Source organism: Python bivittatus, unplaced genomic scaffold, assembly GCF_059951505.1.
Source record: "Python bivittatus isolate LINGU-HERP-01145 unplaced genomic scaffold, Pbiv_v1 ctg000980_np1212, whole genome shotgun sequence".
NCBI classification, from domain to species: domain Eukaryota; kingdom Metazoa; phylum Chordata; class Lepidosauria; order Squamata; family Pythonidae; genus Python; species Python bivittatus.
Window position 1 is genome coordinate 46,247,614 of NW_028277125.1, and position 23,134 is coordinate 46,270,747.

General features: G+C 37.4%; 1 protein-coding gene across 2 annotated transcripts; it reads right to left on the minus strand.

Annotated features, from left to right (window-relative positions):
- Window positions 1–902: 902 nt before the first annotated feature.
- Window positions 903–22,973, minus strand: ACTR1A (actin related protein 1A). 2 transcript variants are annotated; one of them, XM_007421028.3, is made up of 11 exons: window positions 22,825–22,973; window positions 20,536–20,600; window positions 19,833–19,908; window positions 19,246–19,371; window positions 18,177–18,301; window positions 17,446–17,662; window positions 14,766–14,858; window positions 9,328–9,502; window positions 8,751–8,812; window positions 5,280–5,320; window positions 903–4,401 (listed from the first exon to the last, which is right to left on the minus strand). In XM_007421028.3, the coding sequence occupies exons 1-11, from the start codon at window positions 22,870–22,872 to the stop codon at window positions 4,299–4,301; spliced, it is 1,131 nt and encodes a 376-aa protein (XP_007421090.1). In that variant the 5' UTR covers window positions 22,873–22,973; the 3' UTR covers window positions 903–4,298. The 2 variants fall into 2 exon arrangements, with proteins under 2 accessions (XP_007421090.1, XP_087987759.1); XM_088131633.1 differs by lacking the exon at window positions 22,825–22,973 and adding an exon at window positions 22,755–22,802.
- Window positions 22,974–23,134: the final 161 nt, after the last annotated feature.

Genomic DNA, 23,134 nt, shown 5'->3' on the forward strand with positions numbered 1-23,134 from the left:
ACTCAATGAAGTCGATCCTTTTAATTGTTAAAATGCCCCTCACCCCCCTGCAATATTACTAGTGTTTTGTGAATACATATCCCTTCACTGATAGAGTCTTACAATAAGGGCCAAAGGCTTTTCTGATAGTTGTAGCTAGTTCTGAATACTGTACATAGCACTGTAACAAATTCAAACTGGTCTAAAAATAATCAGTTATATTTGAACTAGAAGGATGCAGGGATCATTATCCAAATAATGATATCTGTCTTAGCAGCTAACTATTTCAGCCAAAGTATCTTAAATATAAAAGGCATGATTTGTAATAAGTGGATTATATGACTTGAAGTAACCTGGCACCTGACTGATCCTGTGTCTGCCATAGCAAAGATGGTTGCAAAAGCAAGAAGCATTGTAAAAGTTATAGGAGAATTTCTGGCTGATTAGCATTTGCAAATAGCTTTAGCTAAACCTTTATCCTGAAAAATTCATGATGGAACTGAAAAGTACAAGGGAAAGGATGTTAACTATTTGGCCTTTCCTGTCTGAGACAGGACTCTAACCTAAATCTTTTGAGGCCTAAAGCCCTATTAATTAAAATAATATTATCAATAATAATATAAATACAAGTTATATGAGGCCACCTTGGCTGCATAACCTGGAGTTGTAGCTCCAACACATCTGGAATGTTCTAGACTGGAGAAAGCTAGTTTAGTATGTAGGAGTCCAAGGTGGCTTAAGGAATGCCATGAAAGCTAGGTAGAGGATTAAGATTAATGCTAGCTGCATCTGGTATAAGCAGAATCACTTCCAAGGAGGGCACCAACTCTTCAAACAATGAGAATTTACTAAAGCTCAAAAGAAAATAATACCACTCACATTAATGGATTCATAAAACAGATTCTCCAAGGAAATAACCACACTGTATATTAAGAATTTTATTTATGTATAGTAGGCAATACCCCACAGTGATTGCACATCTGTGTGAAGTATAGCATCAGGCTGATAAAACCAGTGCTAGGTTGTTGAAAGCACTTGTTTGTTTAATATACAATGTTACAGCTTCTGATGTCAAAACAAGGGAAAAATTGCCATGAATTGAAAGAAGGGAAGGAGATAATTAGGTACTGTTTATACATCGGAATGCTGTTTTCACATACATACTGCCATAAACATGAACTAAAATAAATTACAGTAATGGTTTGCTGTCCTCCATACCAGTACAAGCTGTAGCCCTTATTATTTCTAACTATCCTTTCATTACTGCAATTACAGTACAAATTTCATTAATACTAAAATTTTCTGTGTTTTCAAGTAACTCAAGCAAGACTCAAGGCCTCCAAAGTAATAGCCTGCACTGGACATACATTTCAAATGCTATACAACTAGAATAAAACGTGACATTACCGTAGTGCAAGGTAAGAAATATGGGCTAGTTGCCCTTTCCTGCAGTGAAAACCAATCCTGTGGTCTTCCATGAGAAATCCCAGGTTACCCTGTACGTAAATCTTGTCAAAAGAAAAGCTAATACAATACTCGATATTTTTTGTAACTGGGCCACCAAAACTGCCTCTAAACCTGCATTTAATTCTGTAGTTTTCTAAAATTTGTCTAATGTCAATACCCCAGGCTTCTACTGTATCTGAACACATTTAGAGCCAACAGAAAAAAGTATACTTGTGTAGAAGTTCAACTCTACACAACAAACAGATCTACAACTCAAACCTTGATCTACACAACAGTGTACTTGCTTGAGCCTATGCTCAGAAAGCAAAGAGTTAAAATCAAAGCAGACCAACTTCTTAAGATCTTGCTCAGGCATGCAATGAACTTTTGAATCAAACATAGCAGAAACTTCAGTTCAAAAAACAAATTAAATGACTTCTTCAGGGAAGGTTTAATTAAAACAATGACTGAATTAGGAGACTGTTATTTTATAATAAGGATATGATCTCCCAGCTCAGGGTACATTCAAGGTAAGAAAACTATAAATCTAGCAGGAAATCTAGAGACACAGAAGAGATGGTTATATCCAACTGTTTGTAACTTAGCAGCATTTTTTTTTAGAAAAGGGTCTCACAAAGTGTAGAGTACAGTCATGCTTTTTTCAGTATTTCAACAATTATTCCCAACAGACTCAAAAACCAGAAAATGCTCTATGCTATTCTTTAATCTTAGAGGATTGTCAAATGGGCAGAATCTTTCAGACTCATTTTTGTTACACGATGGATTTTCATTAATGAAGATAAGGAAATGTTGCTGAAATCTGATTACTCATCAAAGGAACATTATCACTCTGCCCAAAAACATCCTTTTTATGCAAGAGAAGAAATGGCTATAAAGGATTCCACACATTCCTCTATTATACAACTGGCTATTTATACACAGGTAGAGAACTTACCTTGCTGAATTCAGATATGTCTGTTTTCCTCCCTTATATGTCAATTATAACTAAAGACTCTTCTGAAAAACATATTTGTTCTTACACTAGAAGGGGACTAAGCAAAACGTATACAGGCAGAACTGTATCCTCAGCTCTTACACTATTTTTAACACTATGGGATGGCTGAATAATGCACAAGATTATATGCATTTTCACTACCAATTTAACCTGCCTGCTTGCAAGAGAAGCTATATTTTCCTCCATCCATTCAACCAGTATGGATCTTACTCTTATAAGCGCTGAAGTAGAGGCAGAATGCTACTAAATATCCAGTTTGCCTACTTAAATCCTGTGTACTTTTTCTGAGAATGCCGAAAGAAAAAACAGGCTTTCAACCAAAACACAACAGGATCACATTCATAATATACTACAATAGCAAACACTCTGCTTCTCTCCTCTGGGATAGTACAAGTCCTTTAATCTTTGATTCTGACTACAGTCTCTCTTCCAATATTTGGCTATTGGTAGACGCAAGGCTTTTTTCCTGATGCCTCATCTTCAAATACTTAAGTGGGCAAAAATGCAAAAATATTTGGTTTTCAGCAGCAAAGTAAAAAAAATGTAAGCACCAAAATATATATTTTTAAAAAAAAAACTGAATTCAAAGCAGATTAATTTTCCTTTATGTAGTATGTAAAATCAATCCAAGTGGTTAACATTACATTTGAATGCCAACCTCCTTCTTGAGATTATTACTGAATTCAAATATTCTAAGACAATTCATTATTTCCTCATGTGATGCATTCATTGAAGCAACAAGTCCAAAAATAATAGGGCAGGGTTGCCAGACTGACCTCATAGTATTTAACAAATATTTTGTTAAAATGTTAGTATTAGTATTAAACAATGAGCAAATATAACAGGACAGAGAAAGTGGTGGAACTAATCTTAGTAGTAGTTAGTAGTTCAGTAACCACCAAAACTTCTCAATAAATAAAACAAGTCTAAAAACAATTGGCTCCCCAGCAAGCTTGGCTAAAGACCCCTTGGGCAGAAGTTGTGACACAGACACAATGTCTTTGCATTTCAGAAAGAATCAACATTAACATTTAGAACAGACATGTTTGGAAAAGAGAGACGGTGTGCAGAGGAAGAACAGAATGGGCCATCAGACACATTTTGGAATCATATTCCCAATTTGGTTAAATGACAGCTGTTTTATTACAGGCTACCAAAACCAAATGTCTAGAAAAGAACAAAGAAAGAGTCTTTCTGATCTACGCCATGCATTATAAACTAGTTCCTAAAATTAACTGCTCCAACTATCATATTGTGATTCAGATTCACAAACACCAGCCTAAGAATATACATACATGTACATAGCAGTAAATGGAGTTGTAACAGTTCAGAATGTGCTTATTCTCTTTTCTGCATATGTGGGGGGAAAAAGGTGGGGGGGGGGAGAAAGGGAAGCTCTGAATTAGCCATCTAAAAAATAACTGCTGAGCACTGAAAAAAACGAATTATCATTTTCTGTGCTCAGAATTTCCAACCTAGCCTGTATATTCTGAATTAGACCAAACATTAGCTGACTTATTATATTCTTATTTCTATCTTGTTGTTCACTTTTATGTTATCCATAGTGTCTTTTGAGACATTCAGGGTTCCCTTCCTTCCCCTCAAAGGTTTGTGGGTCACTTAAGGAAAAAAAATAAAGAATGGATTTTTCTGGTGGGTTAAGTCTCATTTTCACCCACATGACCAGTCGGAAGTCAAGTCAAAACCCCAGCTTTCTCTTTGGCTCTGTGAAAGTCCAGGGTGTGCGGGCACCCATCTATCCATTCGTGCACACACAAACAGGGAACTCCTCAGAGATTCAGAAAAGAGAGCTGAGAATAAGAACAAATATCTAAGGAGACTCCTGAACACTCCAGGGTTAGAAGGTTTTTCGGTGGATTGCCCAGGAACTGTCTTCCTCATATTCTTTCTTGGAAACCCACATTTTCTTAAACGTGTCAAGTGAAGCCAGAATGGAGCCTCTGTGGAGGAACAAACACAGGAGTTAGATGCATGACTACTAGGAACAACCTTTTTTTATTCTGATTTCTAAAAATATTACTAAACTCAGATATCACCCTGTTGTTATTGAAAACTAAAGGATGTCTGGAATTTTTTTTTCAAAAGCATGGTAGACAAAATAATCAACATTCTTTTTACCTAAATCTATCTATCTTCTATCTATCATCTATCCATCTATGTTATTATTATTATCCTGAATCAACCCAGTGCAGGATGAGAGCTTTTTCATTGCAGATTAACTGGCCAAAGTCATCCAGCAGGCTTCTTTGTCAAAAAGAGGACTGGAACCTGGGTCTTGCCACACCTACCCCAGCATCTTAACCACTACACCACATCAGCACTCGCACTCTCTCTAAATATAATGCACATGTGCTGAGTGCATTCAGTTCATGTGGCAACAATGGGTTCAAGTTAGCCCATTGGGATTTTTAATGAGTAAACTTGCTTTCTAGAATTTGCTTAAGTTCTTTTGCAGTGCAAAGGACATGCAGGACTTTATGTAAACACAAGTAAGTGCAGGCAGTGTTTCCTTAATGGGTATGAAAATACATTCTACTAAAACATCACCCTTGCCCATTTAGGAGAATAAATATAATCCTACTAGAGTTTCCAGTCTCTTCATACTAGCATATCATTATAGAAAAGCTTGTTTCAGCCTTCCCCAAAGAGCCTTCACATTATTGAATAATAGTAATCTGTTGTACACCATATAGAGTACAAGACTCTAGTTCAGAGTCTTTTCTTATGCTGTGAGTCACTTTTTATGTTAATAAAGTGTGTGGATCCATGTAAAGGCAAGTAAAACTACAACTTGTGCTGCAGGAAATGTTGTACATACCCAATCCATGTAGAATATAATCTCTCTTGAGGAGCAGATATCTAGGGATTAAAATAAGAGGAGGGATGATTTAGGAGAAGGAATTTATTGTCCATATACCAAACTTAGAAAGCTTTTCTGTAGCAGGCTATTGGAATTTTTTCCTAACAGTCCCAACCACCCAATTTGAAAGCCAGAAAAGTACTTGTTATTGTGGCTGACAACCTGGTAAAATGCCTCTTTGAAGTCTAGAGAGGGTTGTGTTTACATGATATACTGAACCATAAATCACCTTTACCACATTTTAGCCTATTATGTTTGTGAACACAGTCCATATGGTTAATTTATGATTTAGTATGACATGTAAATCCTGAAAATGGATTCATAAGCCATAGGTTAGTGAACCACAGATAACTGCATTGTGCAAACATAGTAACTGTGTGTGGTAAGATAATCTAAGTCTCTCCAAACTAATTTACCACTCTAAACAACTCCATCCAACAAGGGCAATGATGAAGGATCTTGGGAGTTGTAGTTTAGCAACATATGAGGACCACAGTGATCACATCACTGCTGTACAGGTTTCACTGTAGATGTACTACCTAAGAGGACACCATGCAGGCGAGTGCAAAATGCTTAAGTTTTTAATTGTTTCAAGTGCAAAATACTGTGTGTTGTTTAAGCCACAAATGGGTTGGTTTGAGCTTGAAATACTTCCAAAATGCTTGAAATGCTCCATTTTGTTCTCGAGGCAGACATTTCACCAAGTTTCATGCTCAAAACAGTTCAAAATAAAATGTTTTACACTTCTATAAAACCCTGTTATTTTGCATCTAGAAAAAGTTGGCTCTGATCCAAAACCTCCCATTTGCTGCAGTAAATGCAGTAGTCTTTCAGGTATAACACAATTCTTACTGGTTTTCTTTGGAACATGTTGTTTTGGGACTTCCAAGGAAGAAACAGTGGACTGAAGATGGCTCTGTGAAAAGTGGAGCTGACAACTGTGGTGGAATGAAGAGCTGGCAAGTAGATCAGCTCTTTGATAATTCCTCTCCAGATAAGGAGAGGACTTGAGATCGCCCACAAGTGCTCCAGACAATTGCTCCTCATGAGGAGACTGCAAGACAGTGGTCTCTGGTGGGTTTAGAGCTCTGAGAGATGAGGGAATAGTTATCTTGCTCAAGCCATGATTGACACCTTTGAAAGGACACTAAATTTGCATACTTCTTTTCTAACCACTTTCAGAAATTGCTTGTTAACTGCTTTTCAACTATTAGGAACCTTTGGATTGATAAGTTTTACAACACCAGGTGAGTTTCCTTCAATCTTTACCGAAAGAAGATTTAACTACAAGTTTAAAAACTTTAAAAAAAAATTGGGGGGAATAACAGCAAAAGGGTGATTTAAACTTTGATTTTAGAAAATTACAAATGGACTAAGGGTTGTAAGACTAGGCTGAAGCTGCCATAACCTAAAGATGAAGCAGGCATGTAAGCAGAGGACAAAAGCCAGGAATCTTGTCTATGAGATCCCTTCGGGATAAGACGGTAGTAAGTCCTTAAGGAAACAAAGGAAAAATGTGACCTGAACCAGACAAAAGAAGTTGGGCCTGAGCACATGGAAACCCCAATCCTATCAACAATTGCCAGACTTGTGAATCAACAAAGCAAGGACTTTTGGGGATAAAAGGGGTCCCAAAGCCCACCCACTGTGAGTCGTCTGAGTTGTCTGAGCTGAGTCATCTGAGTCACCTTTGGATCCAGACTTGGCAGCTTCCGTCCTTCTAGCTAGTGCCTGGCAGCCTAGTTGGGAAGGACATGGGTAAGTGTGGATGAGCGCGCGTGTGTGTGTATGAGAAAGAGCAAAGGTACCTTGCAACCAGTAAAGTTTTGCTGTTACTTTAAATGCACTGGGTCTCTGTGTATTACAAAGAACCTCTTGTGCCTCAGTGTTCGGTTGGAAGTGATTTGTGTGTATCCCTAATTATTTCCCACCTGTTGACCAGGGCTGTGTGTCTGTCTGCTCCAGCCACACCTATCTGGAAAACCCAGGTAGAAAGCAAGGGGGGCTGACAAGATCCACGTGCCTCAACAGGCTGTGAGTGTGTGAGTGAGTGAGCATAAGCCAAACCTGGGAGCAGCGTGTGTAACAGGGTCCAGATAAATTTGAAATAAGATTTTGGAATTAATTATAAAGAATCCTTCCTGTGGGAAAATGCTTGAATAAAAAAAAAATAAGGCTTTAAAAATTGGACACTAGAGGGAACTAGAAGGAACTAAAGATTACAATTAAGGGAGAAGAACACTCAAAGTTGACTTACAAATACAGAATGAAGCAAAATATTTTAACATTGGACATATTGAAGGATATTTTTGAAAAATGGACCCCGAAGTTAATTTTAAAAGTGTCTGCTCTATAGATAGATTGTGTCTAAAAGATGTTATGGAACAGGAACAAGTTTTACCTGACAAGATCAAGACTGAGTTGAAAGTGGATTTAAAAATGATAGGCTACAAGAATGACATGGAAAAAGATGTTACACTGGACATACCAAAGAAATCAGCTGATGTCTTAATAATTAAAAAGGATATACAAACAACAAACCAAGAGAGTGACCTGGATAATTTTCCTACATTGGATTTACAAAAGAGGCTTGTTAAAGTTTTGAAAAATTTTGTGAGAAGGGATAAAGAAAAAATGAAAAGAAATCAAGCTCTACAACATTATTTGAAGGGACTAAAGTTCAAGATTGTTAGAAATAAAGGGAAGGAATATAAAGTTGGTTGATTTGATAAAGGTTAAAATAGATACGTTGTTATCTCTGGTAACCCTGAATAGACTTTTGCTGACATCAGGACTGAAATAACAAGGTTTTATGGATTTGTTTATAGATAAGAGTTGGGATATGAGAAGAAGAGATCATTTGTTGTATTTTAAGAGAAGGTGCTAAGTTACTAAAATTGTTTATACTTGTGATAAAGGTGGGAAGTCACTTCTTTATATATTTCTTTTTTTCCCCTATATTTTTATTATTTCTTTCTTTTCTCTTCCTATTTTTTTCTTTTTTCTTTCTCTTCTACACCTTCTGCTTTTTCTTTTTATTCTTTTAGTTTTTTTTCAGTTTGTATTAGTTTTTATTGTTGTAATTATAATTCTTAATAAAATTACTATTAAAAAAAAGAGCATGTTGTTTTGAAAATATCTGAATGGATTTTAGTTAAAGCTAAGTGTGACAGGGTCCTGAAGTCCCATTAATGCTAGGGCAATCTGGCTGTGATATCTGTCACCCGTTGACCAACAGGATTGATTTGGCTGATTTGGCTGGTTAGATGGGTGTCCCCTTCCTCCCTCACTGCTCTATGTGCATCCTTCCCAAAACTGCATGCTTGGTGGAAGAGGATGACCACCCCAGATAGGAGTGTACTGATCTTTGGTCAAGGGTATACAATAGCGGCACTCCCCTGCTAGAGCCTCCAAACAAGCTCTACATACCCTGATTTTGACATCTTTAGGTGCCAGTTTCTTCACTTCACTCAGAAGCCTATCACCAAAACCTATTGAAGATAAGCAATAATTCAAGTTAACCACCTAGGGTATAACCAAGTAACCTAGCTTTCCTGAAAACAAATCTAGAATCAACAAAACAAGCCCTGAAACAACATCTACATCTTCTTCCTATATAATAAAGTAACACACAAAGTGGTATTAAACTGCACACTTCAGATAAATGATACAATAGGAGTACTTATTTAAGTAAAGTACACAAAAACTGCATCTCATTAATATTAAAAAAGAGACCTATTAAGAATTGCTAAGACTATTTTCCCAGAAACAATATGTGAATCTAGCCTGCATTTGAATTCCAATTCCTCCAATTGGGCTGGAAGAAGGGTTTTCCTGGGAACAATTTTTGCCTACTTCCAGGAAAAGAATCATATGGACTGCTGCCAATATTTACTCCTGGGGAGCGAATATTATTTTCAATAGCTTCAAATAAGGTAAAGGAACAAGTTAAAAGTTAAGTTCAAACACTGCATGTTTATAAAGGCAAATAAGCATCAGAAGGAACCTTTGAAGAGTGTTGAGCCTCCAGAGAGCACAATGTTGGAAAAGAGAGTTCGCCTTAAGTCCATATCTGACTTCTGAATTGCAAAAACCAGTACTTCGTGCAATCCCTCACATTCTTCTCCAATTAGATCTGGCCGGAACAGCAATTCAGGAGCCCGGAATCGGGCAGGACCAATCTGCAAAGAGCACAAGAAGGTCAGCTTTCTGGTTCCTATATAGGAGGTCTTATTTCCTAGAATGAAAAACTGTATCACATGAATATTCTTCTGCTCATACAATGGGACTTTCTTCCCACTCCTGCTCACCCCACTAGTTTAATCTAAAAGGAGCCCCAAACAGAATTTGAGGTGCAGAGACAAGCACCTCCTCCTCTTTAATACTGTTGTGAAGAACCAATTTACTTATAAATTACCCTCAGTTTTGAGATTTTACATTAGGATTTAGGCAGCCTGGTACTATCCAGATGTTTTGGATAACTTCCCCATCTCTTTTCACTGACATATTGACTAGGCCTGATGAGAACTGAAATTCGAAACATTTGAAGATTGCTAGATTTCACATTTCTGTTCTACAGCAACTTTTTTGAGTAAACAAACTAATTGCTCTTATTGTAAATACATTCTTACCAAGATTGTGTCAGATGACTGAGGCTAGAAGTATCAGTCACACCAATCCACTGAGATAAAAAGGAGAAAAGGAAGGAATGGCAGCTCAAAGTAATGAAATGGTTAGGGAACACATAGCTACCATGAATGAGCTTAAGTCTCAAGACCACTTATATCCAAGAATCTTGAAGGAGCTTGCAGATGTTACCTCAGGGCCTCTTTTAGTGACCTTTAAGAAATCATGGAACACAAGCATGATGCCAGAGGATTGGAGAAAGGCAACTGTTATCCCTATCTTGGAAAAGAGGAAAGAAGGATGCAAATAACTAAAGACAGATTAGCTTGATGTTGATATTGAGCAAAACTCTGGAACAAATTATTAAGCAATCGGTTTGTGAGTATTTAGAAAAAAATGCAGTGCTTGGAAATAGCCAGCATCAGTTTATCAAGAATGAGTCACACCAATCCAACCCAATCTGTTTTTAATACAGTAACTAGTTATTTGACCCTGGGAATACACAGGGCTTTGTCTGCCTTAATTCAGCAGCATTCAACAAAGTCTTCCATGAGGTCCTAGTAGAGAAGATGACAAAATCTGAGGCGGACTAGATGGACACAAAGTAACTGAACTATTGTGAAGCTGGAAGGATACCTTAAATGGCATCTCATGTGGCTTTGTATTGTTTAATGTATTTATAAATGACGTGGATAAGAGGATAAAAATATGATACAATTTGTGGATGACACAAAGATAAGGGGGGTAGCAAACAATTACAGTATCAAGATTTGGGAGGATCCTGACAAGCTGGAACAATGGGCAGAAACCTACAATATGAATATCAACAAGGGAAAATGCTGAGTGCTGCATTTGTGTAGAAAAAATGTAATGCATCAGAATAGGATGCGGGGACAACAATACTGAGCAGCAGTACATTTTAAAAGGATCTGAATATCTTGGTGGATCACCAGCCATACAGTGACCAAAAAAAAATGTAATTCTAGGTTGCATCAAGAAAAGTATAGTGCCAAGGTCAAGAGAAGCTATGATTCTTCTCTATTCTGCATTCATCAGATATATTCAGAATATTGCACCCAATTCTGGGCACAACATTTTAAGAAGGACATTGTACAAACAAATATCCAGAGGAGAACAACCAAGCTGATAAAGGGCTCAAATGAAAAATGTGTGAGGAACAGTTGGAGGCAATGGGTATATTTAGCCTAGAGAAGAGGATCTATAGCAGCCATGATAACTGTCTTCAGTTATCTGAACAGCTTTCATGAAGAAGATGGAGTAGAATTTTTCAAAGTTGTTCCAGAAGATGCAACAAGAAATGATGAGTTTAAATTACAAGGCAATAGATTTTGTTTGAACATCAACAAAAATGTCCTAACAATGAAGCAAGCTGCCTCTGGAGGTGGCGCTCTCTTCTTCACTGGACATATTTAGACATTACATTCAACGATTCTGTGATTGTAAAGCACTTGCTTGGACTTAGCTTATAGAACATTGTGAGCAAAATATTGATCTCTTGACTGGATTCTCCCTATCTATTTCGTTTTAGCTTCTGAAAAAACCCACCTGCAGTTGGGGCTATGTACTCCCTACACTAAATAAAACATATTATTCAAATATGTATGAATCACTTCTCATAATTCATTTTTATTTTACTTAAGAAAAACTAAGGGCTCTGTTTATGGCCACTGAAACCACATTTTATTCTCTTCTTTCCTTCTAGGAATTGTCCAGGCACTTTCAACATATCATTAACAATACAACAGTTAGAATGACTAGACTAGACTAGACTTAGAATGACTCTGGCTTCTAAATACTGTAAATTTAAAAGCTAATGTTTTTCACAGACATCAGTGAGTCATCCCTGAGAAACAGCATGCATTAATTCTAGCTTTTAATATCTTTCTTGTAAGTTGTTTCTATATCTCTCTTTCAAATCTAATATGGCTTAATGGTTTTAGCTACCATTAAATTATTAGTTACCAGAAACATTTTTAGATTTGCTGAAGCACATCATAAAACTGCCCTGCGACATGTATATCCTAGAGTTTTAAGACACACAGCATTCATATTTCAATAATTATCTAAGGCAAAGAATGACTTTCCCTCTGGGTTAAAATCAAGTGTATTTCAGGAAAAAACAGCTCAAATAACATCAAAAGTTTACAAAAGTTAACCCAATATAGCATTCTCATAATTAAATCACTAGCATACAGTATTTCTACATCAAGGCTTACAAAATATGGCCATCCTTTCTGTATGGCTAAAATGGTTTCTGCATGAATTCTTTATTCTCTAATATTTTATAATCTATTTAATAATTAATGTCATGTTTGACAGACAATCATTGACAAATAAATTATTTTACACTTTGGGAAGGAACACAGTGTTATTCTAGCCTATATCAAACATTTTTCTTAACATGTTTTTTGAGACAGATTAATGTAGATAAAACCATTCTCCCCAATTTTGAGATCTTTGTGCACTGTTTTTTGTTGTTCTCTTTTGCCACTTTGTTACTTTCTGTAGATCTGTTAGCTCAGAAACACAGAAAGAATTATTTTGACACCCTAGCTTCCTAGCTGTAGGTTCAGTGCCATGAATTTGTGCCTGAAAGAAGATAATTATGACTTAAAACCCTACAGGAGATTTTCCATTTCCTTTCTTCCTTTCCATTGGAAAGGAAATGGTGGATTATCCATCCATTTATTATCAATGCAGAGCCTTTTAAATATGATCTGCATGTATCTACACCACATACACCTTTCACAAAACTATGCCTGATGTCCAAATGCATGGTGTCCAGGGTATGTACTCCTTCTCCACAATTCTCAGTTAGCTTCTTAAATTTAATTATAATAAACAACTTGTATCTTTTTCTGAAATCTGTAGCTTCATTCTGAATTTAGCCTACTGTACATCTTGGTCATTCTGCTTAGCTACAGTTGGGCCAGAAGCCAAAGGAGAGAAAAGGAGGTCCCACTTATCTCCTCTTGAGAAAAAGGGAAAGTGGATGTTGATAGCAACAGCTCTCATTTGTAGGAGGCTGCAACAGTATGGATTATGGGGGAAGGGCTTAAGTGCTTCCTTTAAATGAATCTATCATCCTCCTGGGCATGTATAAGTTCAAGCTCCATTATATGGATATCCAGACATATAAAAAAAGTAATGTGGTATGCTTTTTGCCAAGTTTACTGTCACTCATTTGCTAGAAGCCTTTCTCGTGTTTTTCAGACTATATGACCAAATGTTACTTTCTTGGAAATTATATGTATTCAATTCACTTGTACTTCAAAGATGTAATTTGTAATTCAAAGATGATGATATTTCTTCTGCCATGTATTTTATTCCATTCTTCCTCCAGCAGTTAAAAGTGTATTGACTGTTCTGACTTTTATTTTAAAAACTGCCCTTTGTGATTGGGCTGATAATTTATGTTTGCTCCCAGATCACACTGTGAATACAAGAGACCAAGGGTTTGAACTGAATGGTTACACCACCCTAGTGTTCAAAGTTTGCTTGGATATAACATCTCCAATAGCAGACTGGAACTCAATCTTTAGCAGGAGGACTCAGAATGCAAGTCAAGTTATTGAATAAGGATATGGACTCTGCAGCCAGCTTGTAAACAGCCATTCAGTCAGTCCCCTAAGGTGAGTAAGAATAATTCTCATGTATGGGCTACAGATCTTGCACCAGTTAATAACACACACATGTATAGACAAACGGATTAATTAAAAAATATTACAAACTAATAACAAGTTGCCTGCAGGATTAATCTTCTGACTTTTAAAAGCAAAGAGACTTGAATAAAAGACTATTTTTTCAAAGTAAGGCCTTACATTTTGTCTAATCAATACAAAATAAACTGTCAATGCCCTCCTGGTTTTGTTTAAAACAAACAAACAGAGGAGGCTTGCCTACAGTCTTGGTTCTAATATATCTGCCACCTCAACAGAAAAGTACTGTATATACCAATCCACATAAGATTTTATTGTTAGAATGACAACAGCACATCTAATGCTCCCTGTGACAAAGGCTAACTCCAATTCAAGCAATTAGCTAGTGGAGGATTTCATTTTGCCTTAATAGTGTTAGCATAACATGATAACACTATCATGCAATTCAAGGTGCTAGTTGCCACCTTTAAAATCCTGCGTGGCTTGGGTACGCAGTGGTTACCTACAGGACTCTTTCCCCAATTGTCTCTACCTGCCCTACCCAATTTGGCAGGAGGGGCACGCTCTGGGTACTGTTGTTTAAGGAGTATCAGCTGCCAGGCCCAGAAGGAGAGCCTTTTCTGCTGTGACACCCACCCTTTGGAATATCATTCCCCCCAAGATTAGATTAGCCCTATCCCTGCTGGCCTTCTGTAAGGCCTTGAATACTTACTGAGCCTGGGGTCCTGGGTGTGTGACAGAGCCCGTCTCCTGGCTGCGTTGATAACTGTTTGGATGTTGCCTGGCTGCTTTGTGTTTTATTTTTTATTTTTATTTTTTATGTATTTTATTGTAACCTGCCTAAAGTCATGGATGTGAGATGGGTGGCTATATAAATTGAAGGAGAAGGAAGGAAGCTACCCACCCACTATGGATTGGCTAGAAATCTTATATAGGAAAGAAAAATACTCTGATCCAATTAAACATCTAAGCTGGAACTTTTGCTTTCTCTAGAAATGTTTACTGAGATGCTTATTTCATGTATGGAAAATTCTGGGCTGAGAGTCATAAAAGGCAACAACTGGCCATCAGTTGACCTATGTAGCAATAATTAAAGCTTTGTGTAACAGTATTTAAATTATGCAAAGTCTTAACAAACCTCAATGGTGCTTCCATCAGGAAGGTAATACTGAGCTTTTTCAGTTTCTAAAGTTTCATCCTTCTGTGGGTTTATTGAGAGATAGCAAGCCCGCTGTGAAGGAATGACAAGCAAAGATAATAACCATCAGCATTCAACAACCAGCCTTTCATAAGACAATGTTCACCCAAATGCTCCAGAGGTTCTGTCATTCAATAGCTTTTTGTCATTTAATACTGTTTTTATTCCCACTTCTGACATGCAAGAAGCCTCACCATCCCAACAATGTCATAAAATCCTTAACCATATTAGTGACTAAAAATGAAAAATTCTAGAAAATTTACTAAGAATCAACAGTTCTACAAAGAAAATCCAGGATAACAAAGATCTCCTTTTACTTTTGCATAAAACATTATTTTGTGGAATACAGATGAATCTATAACTAAGATGGAGTTTTCAGTATAAATAGTCTCATTCACCAATGATACAAAGGACATAAAATAAGAGCCATTTATCTACAGTGCTCCATTTCCATCAGTACACTCAACAGCAATTCTGTAGTAAGGCATTACATGACCTCTTTCCAGCTAATCACATAGTAGATGGCAGTCCAGCTTTAAATGTTAGCTGATTTAGTTTCAATGATTATGTGAAGAGAGACTGTTGTTCATGAGCTAAGCCAGCTTTCCTTAAACTGGAGATGGTTACTGAAAACTGAAAGATATCAGGTTGTGAAAATTGGAGCAAGTCCATAAGATTCATCATAATTTTTCATAGTTATATTCTGAGTGTCTTACATACATTATTGCAGTAATCCTGTACAATAAGCTAGCTGTTATCAGAGGTGAGGTGCTTGAATGACTGGGAAAATTATATTTTTAGTTGTGCTACTTCAGTTCTAGAATTTACTCTTCAGGGAGGCTTGTCTGACACCTATTTTGTTATAATTTTAAGATAAATAAGACTCCTGCAATTTTCCAAGGCTATACTACTGAATCTTGTTTTCTTGCTTGGTTTACCTGCAATTTTAATTTTTTAAAGTAGTGTTCTACATTGCTTAGATTTTATTCACATTGTGAGCAACCTGGGAAAGAGCAGCTTATAAATATTAAGTAACAAGGTAGAGTTTCCATGTTTTAGATGCAGAGGTTAAGAAGTAATGCTTTCCTAGAACAACCTAGTAACTTCATTATGGAACAGAAATTGGAATGAAGTAATTGTCTGGTTCCCACTCACTCTGTCAATTATCATGTTACAATGTAATTACCTACTGTTGTAGTGAAAACTGTTTTTTTTCAAGGTTAAAGCATCTAATAATAAGAATTAGGCATGTCTTCTTTATTATCCCTGGCTTTTCCAGAGCTCACAAATCCTTCTATATAAGGAAAGTTTATACTCAGAAGGGCCAAGATTCCTAGACATAGTCCTGTGGTAGCTTTCTCCAAACAAGAACTGGGAAACAGCTTTGTCCAACTCTGATTTTTCTTGCTAAGATATTCCCACTGCTTCTCTAGTAAGCAAATTCTGCATTCTCTGCACTCTTTTTAGAAATAAGTTTTATCTTTGCTACAAGAGGTAGATGTGAGAGAGATGGGAAAATGCAGATAAATCTTTTTGGTGATTTGCAGTTGAATTTTCCCAATTCTTAAACAAGAATGACATTAAAGATCTTTCTTCCCCTTCCTAAATTAGGCTGCTGAAATCAAGAAATCTTGATTTGTTGTAAGAGTAGATTTGTTCATGAAACTAAAACTCCCAGCTGAAATATACACAAAAGCACCTTGTTCTTTATCCTTGTACTCCTGAGACGTATTTTGCAACTGCAGAGTAGATCTCAGGTCTTTAAAGAAAAAATGAAATAGTCTGCCACACCTATGTTACAGAGAAATTCCAGAAGACCCCATCCTAGATCCACCATTATTCTGTTATTATTTGGACACTGCATTTATTATTAGTGGTTAAACAGACAGTGAAATCTTGCATGTCAACCACAGATTCTACTGATCCACCAGTGGCAAATAAAGTCTGAAGAAACACTGGGAACAAATAAATATCACTTTATGGAAGAGACTTCACACAAAAATACAGTGCAAATTGATCCCAAAGATACCTGCTCTGAGTATCTTTGGTGTGCTTTGTGTTTCTAAATGTATAACTTTTCTTGTAATCTGGACTGTTAGACACCAGCCAGTGCTTTGAAAGGGTCATGTAGTGGAACTCAACCTTTTCAGAAAGTGGTATTGATGGGAATCATGTCTGAATGCTTCCCCTGTTCTGCCTTTTTAAAAAAAGAAAGGAGCTCCCACGTACATAAAAAGCTAGGGTAAGAATATTCTATTTGTTTTACAGATGTAATAGCTTTCTAAGCACCAAAGGTTTCTGACAAGGGGAACAATCTTAAAAATTGCAATCTTGTGTCTACTTTTTGAATGAGCACAATTCCATAAGGATTAGGACTGTAATCATATAACTTTTGTTATGTAGCACTAAGAGAAGATGACCCTTAAGAGCCAAAAGAATAGAGTTCCGAATTACAGCTGCAAATTAAACAGGCTTATTCCCCCATCTTTTCTTGTAATCTGGATAGACATTAGCAAATGCTATGACACATATCAGCTGTAACTGCTCAATCCACCCTCTTCTGCTCAGTACCTTAAAACAGAAGTGACCCCAGAATCAAAAACAAAGGGCATCCATGCACCTCTTTTATGGTTTTGACGATCTCAAATTCGGATGATGTATGGAAGTCATAGCCTTCCTTCCGGAGATAGAGGCGAAGGAAACGAGAGACATCACGGCCAGCTATGTCAATCCGCATAATGGAATGGGGCATTGCAAAACCTTCATAAATAGGTACTGCATGGGTGACTCCATCCCCAGAATCCAACACCACCCCTGTAGTTCGTCCTGTTGCATAACTATAGAAAGGATAAAGTCAACAGTATTTGATGGATAATCAGTAACACTCTCCAAGATAACAATTCCCCCAGGATAAGAACTCTATTTATTCTGATATAGCTAGAAATAACTAAATAGCAATCTTTATGAAAGAAAATCAGTGATGATAATTGATGAATGGGTAAAACAGAGGAAATTAAAACTGTAAGTTCACTATGAAAAAGTGAGGCACTGGCCAAAATCCCCATAATTTATACAGAAGCAGCGGGAAAAATCCACTCTGTTAGTACATATACAAATTTGCCTAAATACAAATTTGCCTATAGTATGAATCTCTGCATTTAATTATCAAGGCAGACTTTTTTGAGGAAATATTTTTTAAAATTTAGGATGCATATTAGAAATAAGTCTCACTTGTATGAACATGTGCACAATCTCCTTAGATCACTCCATATAGAAAGCAATGCACTGAATTGCAGAAATTAATTTCTCCTCAAAGTTGAGCTTTAAAAACAGAGCAGGTAAAATACTTACAGACTAAGCACAGCTTGCATAGAGATGAACAGGGCTGGCACATTAAAAGTCTCAAAGAAAACCTCAGCTGCTCGTTCACGGTTCTTACGAGGATTCAGAGGTGCTTCCGTCAAGAGCACAGGATGCTATGATTAGGAACACAAGAGACTCAGCTAGCCAGAACTCCATGGCCAATGGAGACTTCCCCAGTTTTCTAGCACAAAGCATTAGGTACCAGAAACAACAAGCTCTTCCTTCTTGTGGCTATATTTGGAAAGTTGCTCACATCAAAAGGGGATTGTGTGATGTTAGAAAGTAATCCTTATACTAGAGCTACCATATCTGAACTGCACAAATTGGGATGACCACTAGATGGCAGAAAATGGTTAGCATTTTCTGTAACTCTGCTGCCACCTAGTAATAATCCATATTTTTGCAGCCCATATATGGTAGCCTTACACATATCAAATAGTTACACATTATGGATGAGGAAGTTGTGTTGTCAGTGTTATTTAATATCAATAGCTACAGCCAATATGACCAGTGGTGAGGAATGCTGAAAGTTGTAGTTCAACAACATTTGCAAAACTGTAGGTTGTCCTTCCATGCAGATCTAGATACATACACATCTCTATAGATTAAGCATTTGAATTTAACAGCTTGACTAGGACGTCAGCTCTGCCCAGAGCAATACCTAGATAAGAAACCATATGAGAATCATGTGAACTGCTACAAAAAGAACAGAATATAAGACATAGAATTTTGGTAAAATAATATAGGAAGTTTTATATTCCTTCTCTTTTAGGAGAACCCTCATGACAGAGAGAAATCTGGCTTAGCCTCAACCCTTGACCACAAAGGCAGCAGCTGCAAGGAGCTTGTATTATCCTCCTCCCTACCATAAAGAACTCAGCTAGGACTGAAGAAGAAAAGATGAATTATGCTTTTTGCCTGCTTCTATCAATAGGTAGAGGAAGGAGAATTGAACAGAATAAAAAATGTTAATAGAATTGGCACTGAGGTTGCACAGAAGGTACAGGTTATTCTTTTATTTGGTATTTTGGGGCTTAGAGAAAGAAAGGTAGCTCACTTCTTCAGAGAATGTTTGCAGTTGATCTTTTGAATACACGTACTGCCAAATGCGCTCCATATCATTCCAATCCTTCACTATACCATGTTCCATAGGGTACCGTATAGAAAGAAGGCCTCTATGTTCCTTAACCAAATTAAAAAAGACAAGGCAGCAAATCAGTCAGAGGAAGGGACATATAAATATATCTTGACTCACTGACAAAAGATTCCCAAACACAATAACTACTAACTTTAAATTAGAAATTATACTTGTAACATAGATGAGGAAATGTGTCCATCATGCAATATTTATTTACTTTTATCATAACAGCAATTGTGTGGATGATATGTACACGTCCACAATGCATACATTTCATTATGTACAGATAAGACATGTGTTTACTGTTACTATAGTCCATTTGAGTTCATTCAGGATACCTCTAATATAAACCTAAGAAAATGGCCCAAACCCAATCTTTTTATCAGGATGAACATATGAATGATAAATATCAAAGTCTGTTTAGATAAAAAGCATAGGCTGTTTCTCTGTTTCTGGTAACCCTAAAAGAGAATAAAGATACAGTCAAATCAATATTGTTGCCTTACCTCTGCTTTTGGGCCAATGAAAATATCACCTTCCAAAGCTCCAGCCATAACTCGGACATGCTTTGGTCTGCCCACACTGAAAGGAGTATGGCAAAAGGAAAAAATGGATCTATGAGTTCAAAGCTTCACTCATGAGAGACCATTCCAGAATCATTAGGTTAAGTGCTGCAACCTGAACTGAATGGCTGAGTTTAATATCATAGGATAATTTATTTTAACCATGGTTATTGAATAAGCACAATGCACACATCACATTAATTCATAAATCATGGTCCACAAACCACAGTGGCTGGTTCGCACTATATAATTAAGCCGATATCAAATTACCCTATTCTCATACATGGATTCAGTCAATGCCATCTCCAAACTCCACCTCAGGATTAATGAGGAAACTACTTAATTTTGCTTCTTATAATGAGTTAAAGAATTCCAATTTGCTGCAAGCAGAACATTGTAAATATCCTTAAAATTCCAAAATTCCAAATCCATAAGAAGCTACTTCTGAGGACCCCCCAAACCCTCAGTATTAAGGGATTGTGCATCCTTATAGGCCACGTATTAGCCTAAATGAAGCTAGATATAAAAGGCAGTGTGTGTTCAATGGCCAGAGCCAGCATAAGTCCAAAGACTCACTCTGCTTCATGTAGAAAATGTTCACATAGTAGGAAATTATAGAACCAGCCACAATTATGAGGGTACTTACTAGTTTGGAAAACAGTACTTAGGTATTTGATCACCTGCAAAGCCAGCTTTAATCATGCCAGAACCCTGTTGGGATTAAAAAAAGACCATTATATGAAATGAAACAATTATTAACCATGAGGCATCTTGGCTCCCAGATTATGACTATTTACATATGAAAAAGAAAATAGCTGTCCAAATTTAGCACTAGTGGCCTTATCGTTCAATAAGCCCCTTCAATAAAAACTTCATCCAATAAATTCCATAATCAAAACTGCTTGAATTGTTAGTAAGCTTATGTGACCACTAGATGGAGCACATTGTGTTTCCACTCTTCTCTTGAGCCTCAGACCACCCAAGAATTCCTTTGTGTGGGACAAAAGGTTTTGGAACTAGATGGTAAGACAGAAGAAGCTTTTTTTCAAGAGAAGTACAAAACACACGGAAAATCCAGTAAACTTATAGAACATTGTAGCATCCCCCCTCCATATACATATTTAGGAATTCATAAAAAGTAACATGCCAGACACAGCTGGGTTCAGACAACAAACTTGCTAGGTTGAAATGTTGTTGGCTACTTCAGGACTCAGCAGCAGCACTTGCATGTTGAAACTTTAGCTTAGTGCCTTATGGAAACCCAACTTGTGTGGTTAGATTATGATTCAGTATGCTATGCAGACCTAGAAACTGGGTTGAGTAATTAATAGTTAATTTAACTGTGGATAAGCACATCATGTGAACACAGCTTTAAAAATCATAAAATCTCATGTAAGTCAAACTTGACTCCTGGTGAATTCATGCACATGTACATGTACTTTTCTTAGCAATAAGACAGAAATTGTTTGCAACTGCCTTCTTCTAAGATTTGTCTTTTTACATTTCCCATAAGTTAATTTGCAGCAGACTTTGAATAATAAATATAACAATGCTAGGTATCAAAATAACGTAGCTACCATGTTGTGCAAACAAGTCTTTAAAATACTAAAAAAGCTGTGCAGAACAAAAAGATTCTAACAGTCCTCTTGAAGCTAAAGAAAGACAAAAACAGACTAACTTTTACAGGGAAGGAATTCCATCTCATGGTAGAAAAAGCTCTGTTCCATGCTCCCAATTACCTAGCCTCTTTCAACTAATTAGCATACAGAAGAACCTCTGAATCACATCTTACAAAAAATGCAGACATGTTCATCTAGGAGGCAGCAGTTTTTCTTATGACTTGGTTGTAAACCATGTAGAGATTTATAGGTACAAATCACTATTTTGAATTGTGCCAAGAAACAAAGAAGTCCATGCAGTGAGTTTATGACCCAAAAATCCAGAAAGAATTATTGTTTGAACATAAAGTAGAAATCTAACTCATCAGATTTAGTAGTTTCCTATCTACTGTATCTATCTTCCAGGAGTTCAAAGGTGTATACATTACAGCTGTCCACGTTCAAAAAAATTATTCAGGAGAAGTGCTTTGGATCTTTCACAAGCACAGCACTTGTCTGCCGCTATTCACTGAAGCGACCCTTCATTTCTCAGGCTTCTGGATAAGCTTGAAAAAAGATGCAGCATTTAAGTATCATATTAACTAAAAGCTGATTCTTAATGCAGCATCTTTGTTTTCAGGGTCAGAGAGAAACCTGAAAAACAACAGAAAGAAGGCTGGGCAGGATCTAGGAAACGTTTCCTCACGGCACTCCTGCAAGCACTGTTTTAAAGAAAGAGCGCTATATCTGGAGCAGCACAAACAATTATGCGCAGCAGCAGCAGAAATACACATGGGCAAAATGGACGAGAGCTATGCAATTTTCAGAGCCAGCTAGCCAAACCACTCTCTCTAGCACTTTGACAGAAGCAGCAGGTCACAACAAAACAAAGGTCAAAAAGAACGAACAGCCAACGCGCCAATAATCGCACATAAACTCCGAAAAGGCGGGGCAATCGACATCGCGAAACGCGAATCGATGACGCTAAACGAGAAGCAGCAGAGGAGACCAATCAGAGAGCGAGGAACTCAACAGGGCGTGAATTACCCGCTCCGTTGTTCTTCAGCCTGCGCCGCTCTGCGATTGAATGGCAAAGGCACCAATCGAGGAGAGCGTGGGCCTGGGTCATCGAGGGGGAGAAAAGAGCCCAAGTTCGGTTGGAGATGGCGAGGGACCGAAGACCGGCTTACGGGGCGGGGTGGGGAGTAGAAAACCACCCAGCCAAGAGGATCCGCCGACTGATTTCTGTGAGGAGCAAAAAACCTACCGCGCCTACCGCAGCGCCTCGCCTCCCCCACATGCTCAGAGAGCAGGGGCACAATTGCGGTCGGACTCACGTTATCAATCACCACCGGCTGATTCGCGATTACATCGTAGGACTCCATGGCGAGCGCCTATGCGCCGCCGCCGCCGCTGCCACCACCACCTCAGTTACTGCCAAGCAAGCGACAGCTCAGATGCCACGGCGCATGCTCAGAGCTAAGGCAAAGCTTGCCGGGAAAACGAGTTTCTATGGAAATAAGTGCCGTATTTGGAGTTTAGGCCAGTAAGGAGGTTTTTTATAAATGAATGAATGAGAGACTATTTCTTTGTTCTAGTCAATTACTGAGGAGTGCCGATTTAGAAGCTACTTTTGTCCTGGAGAGG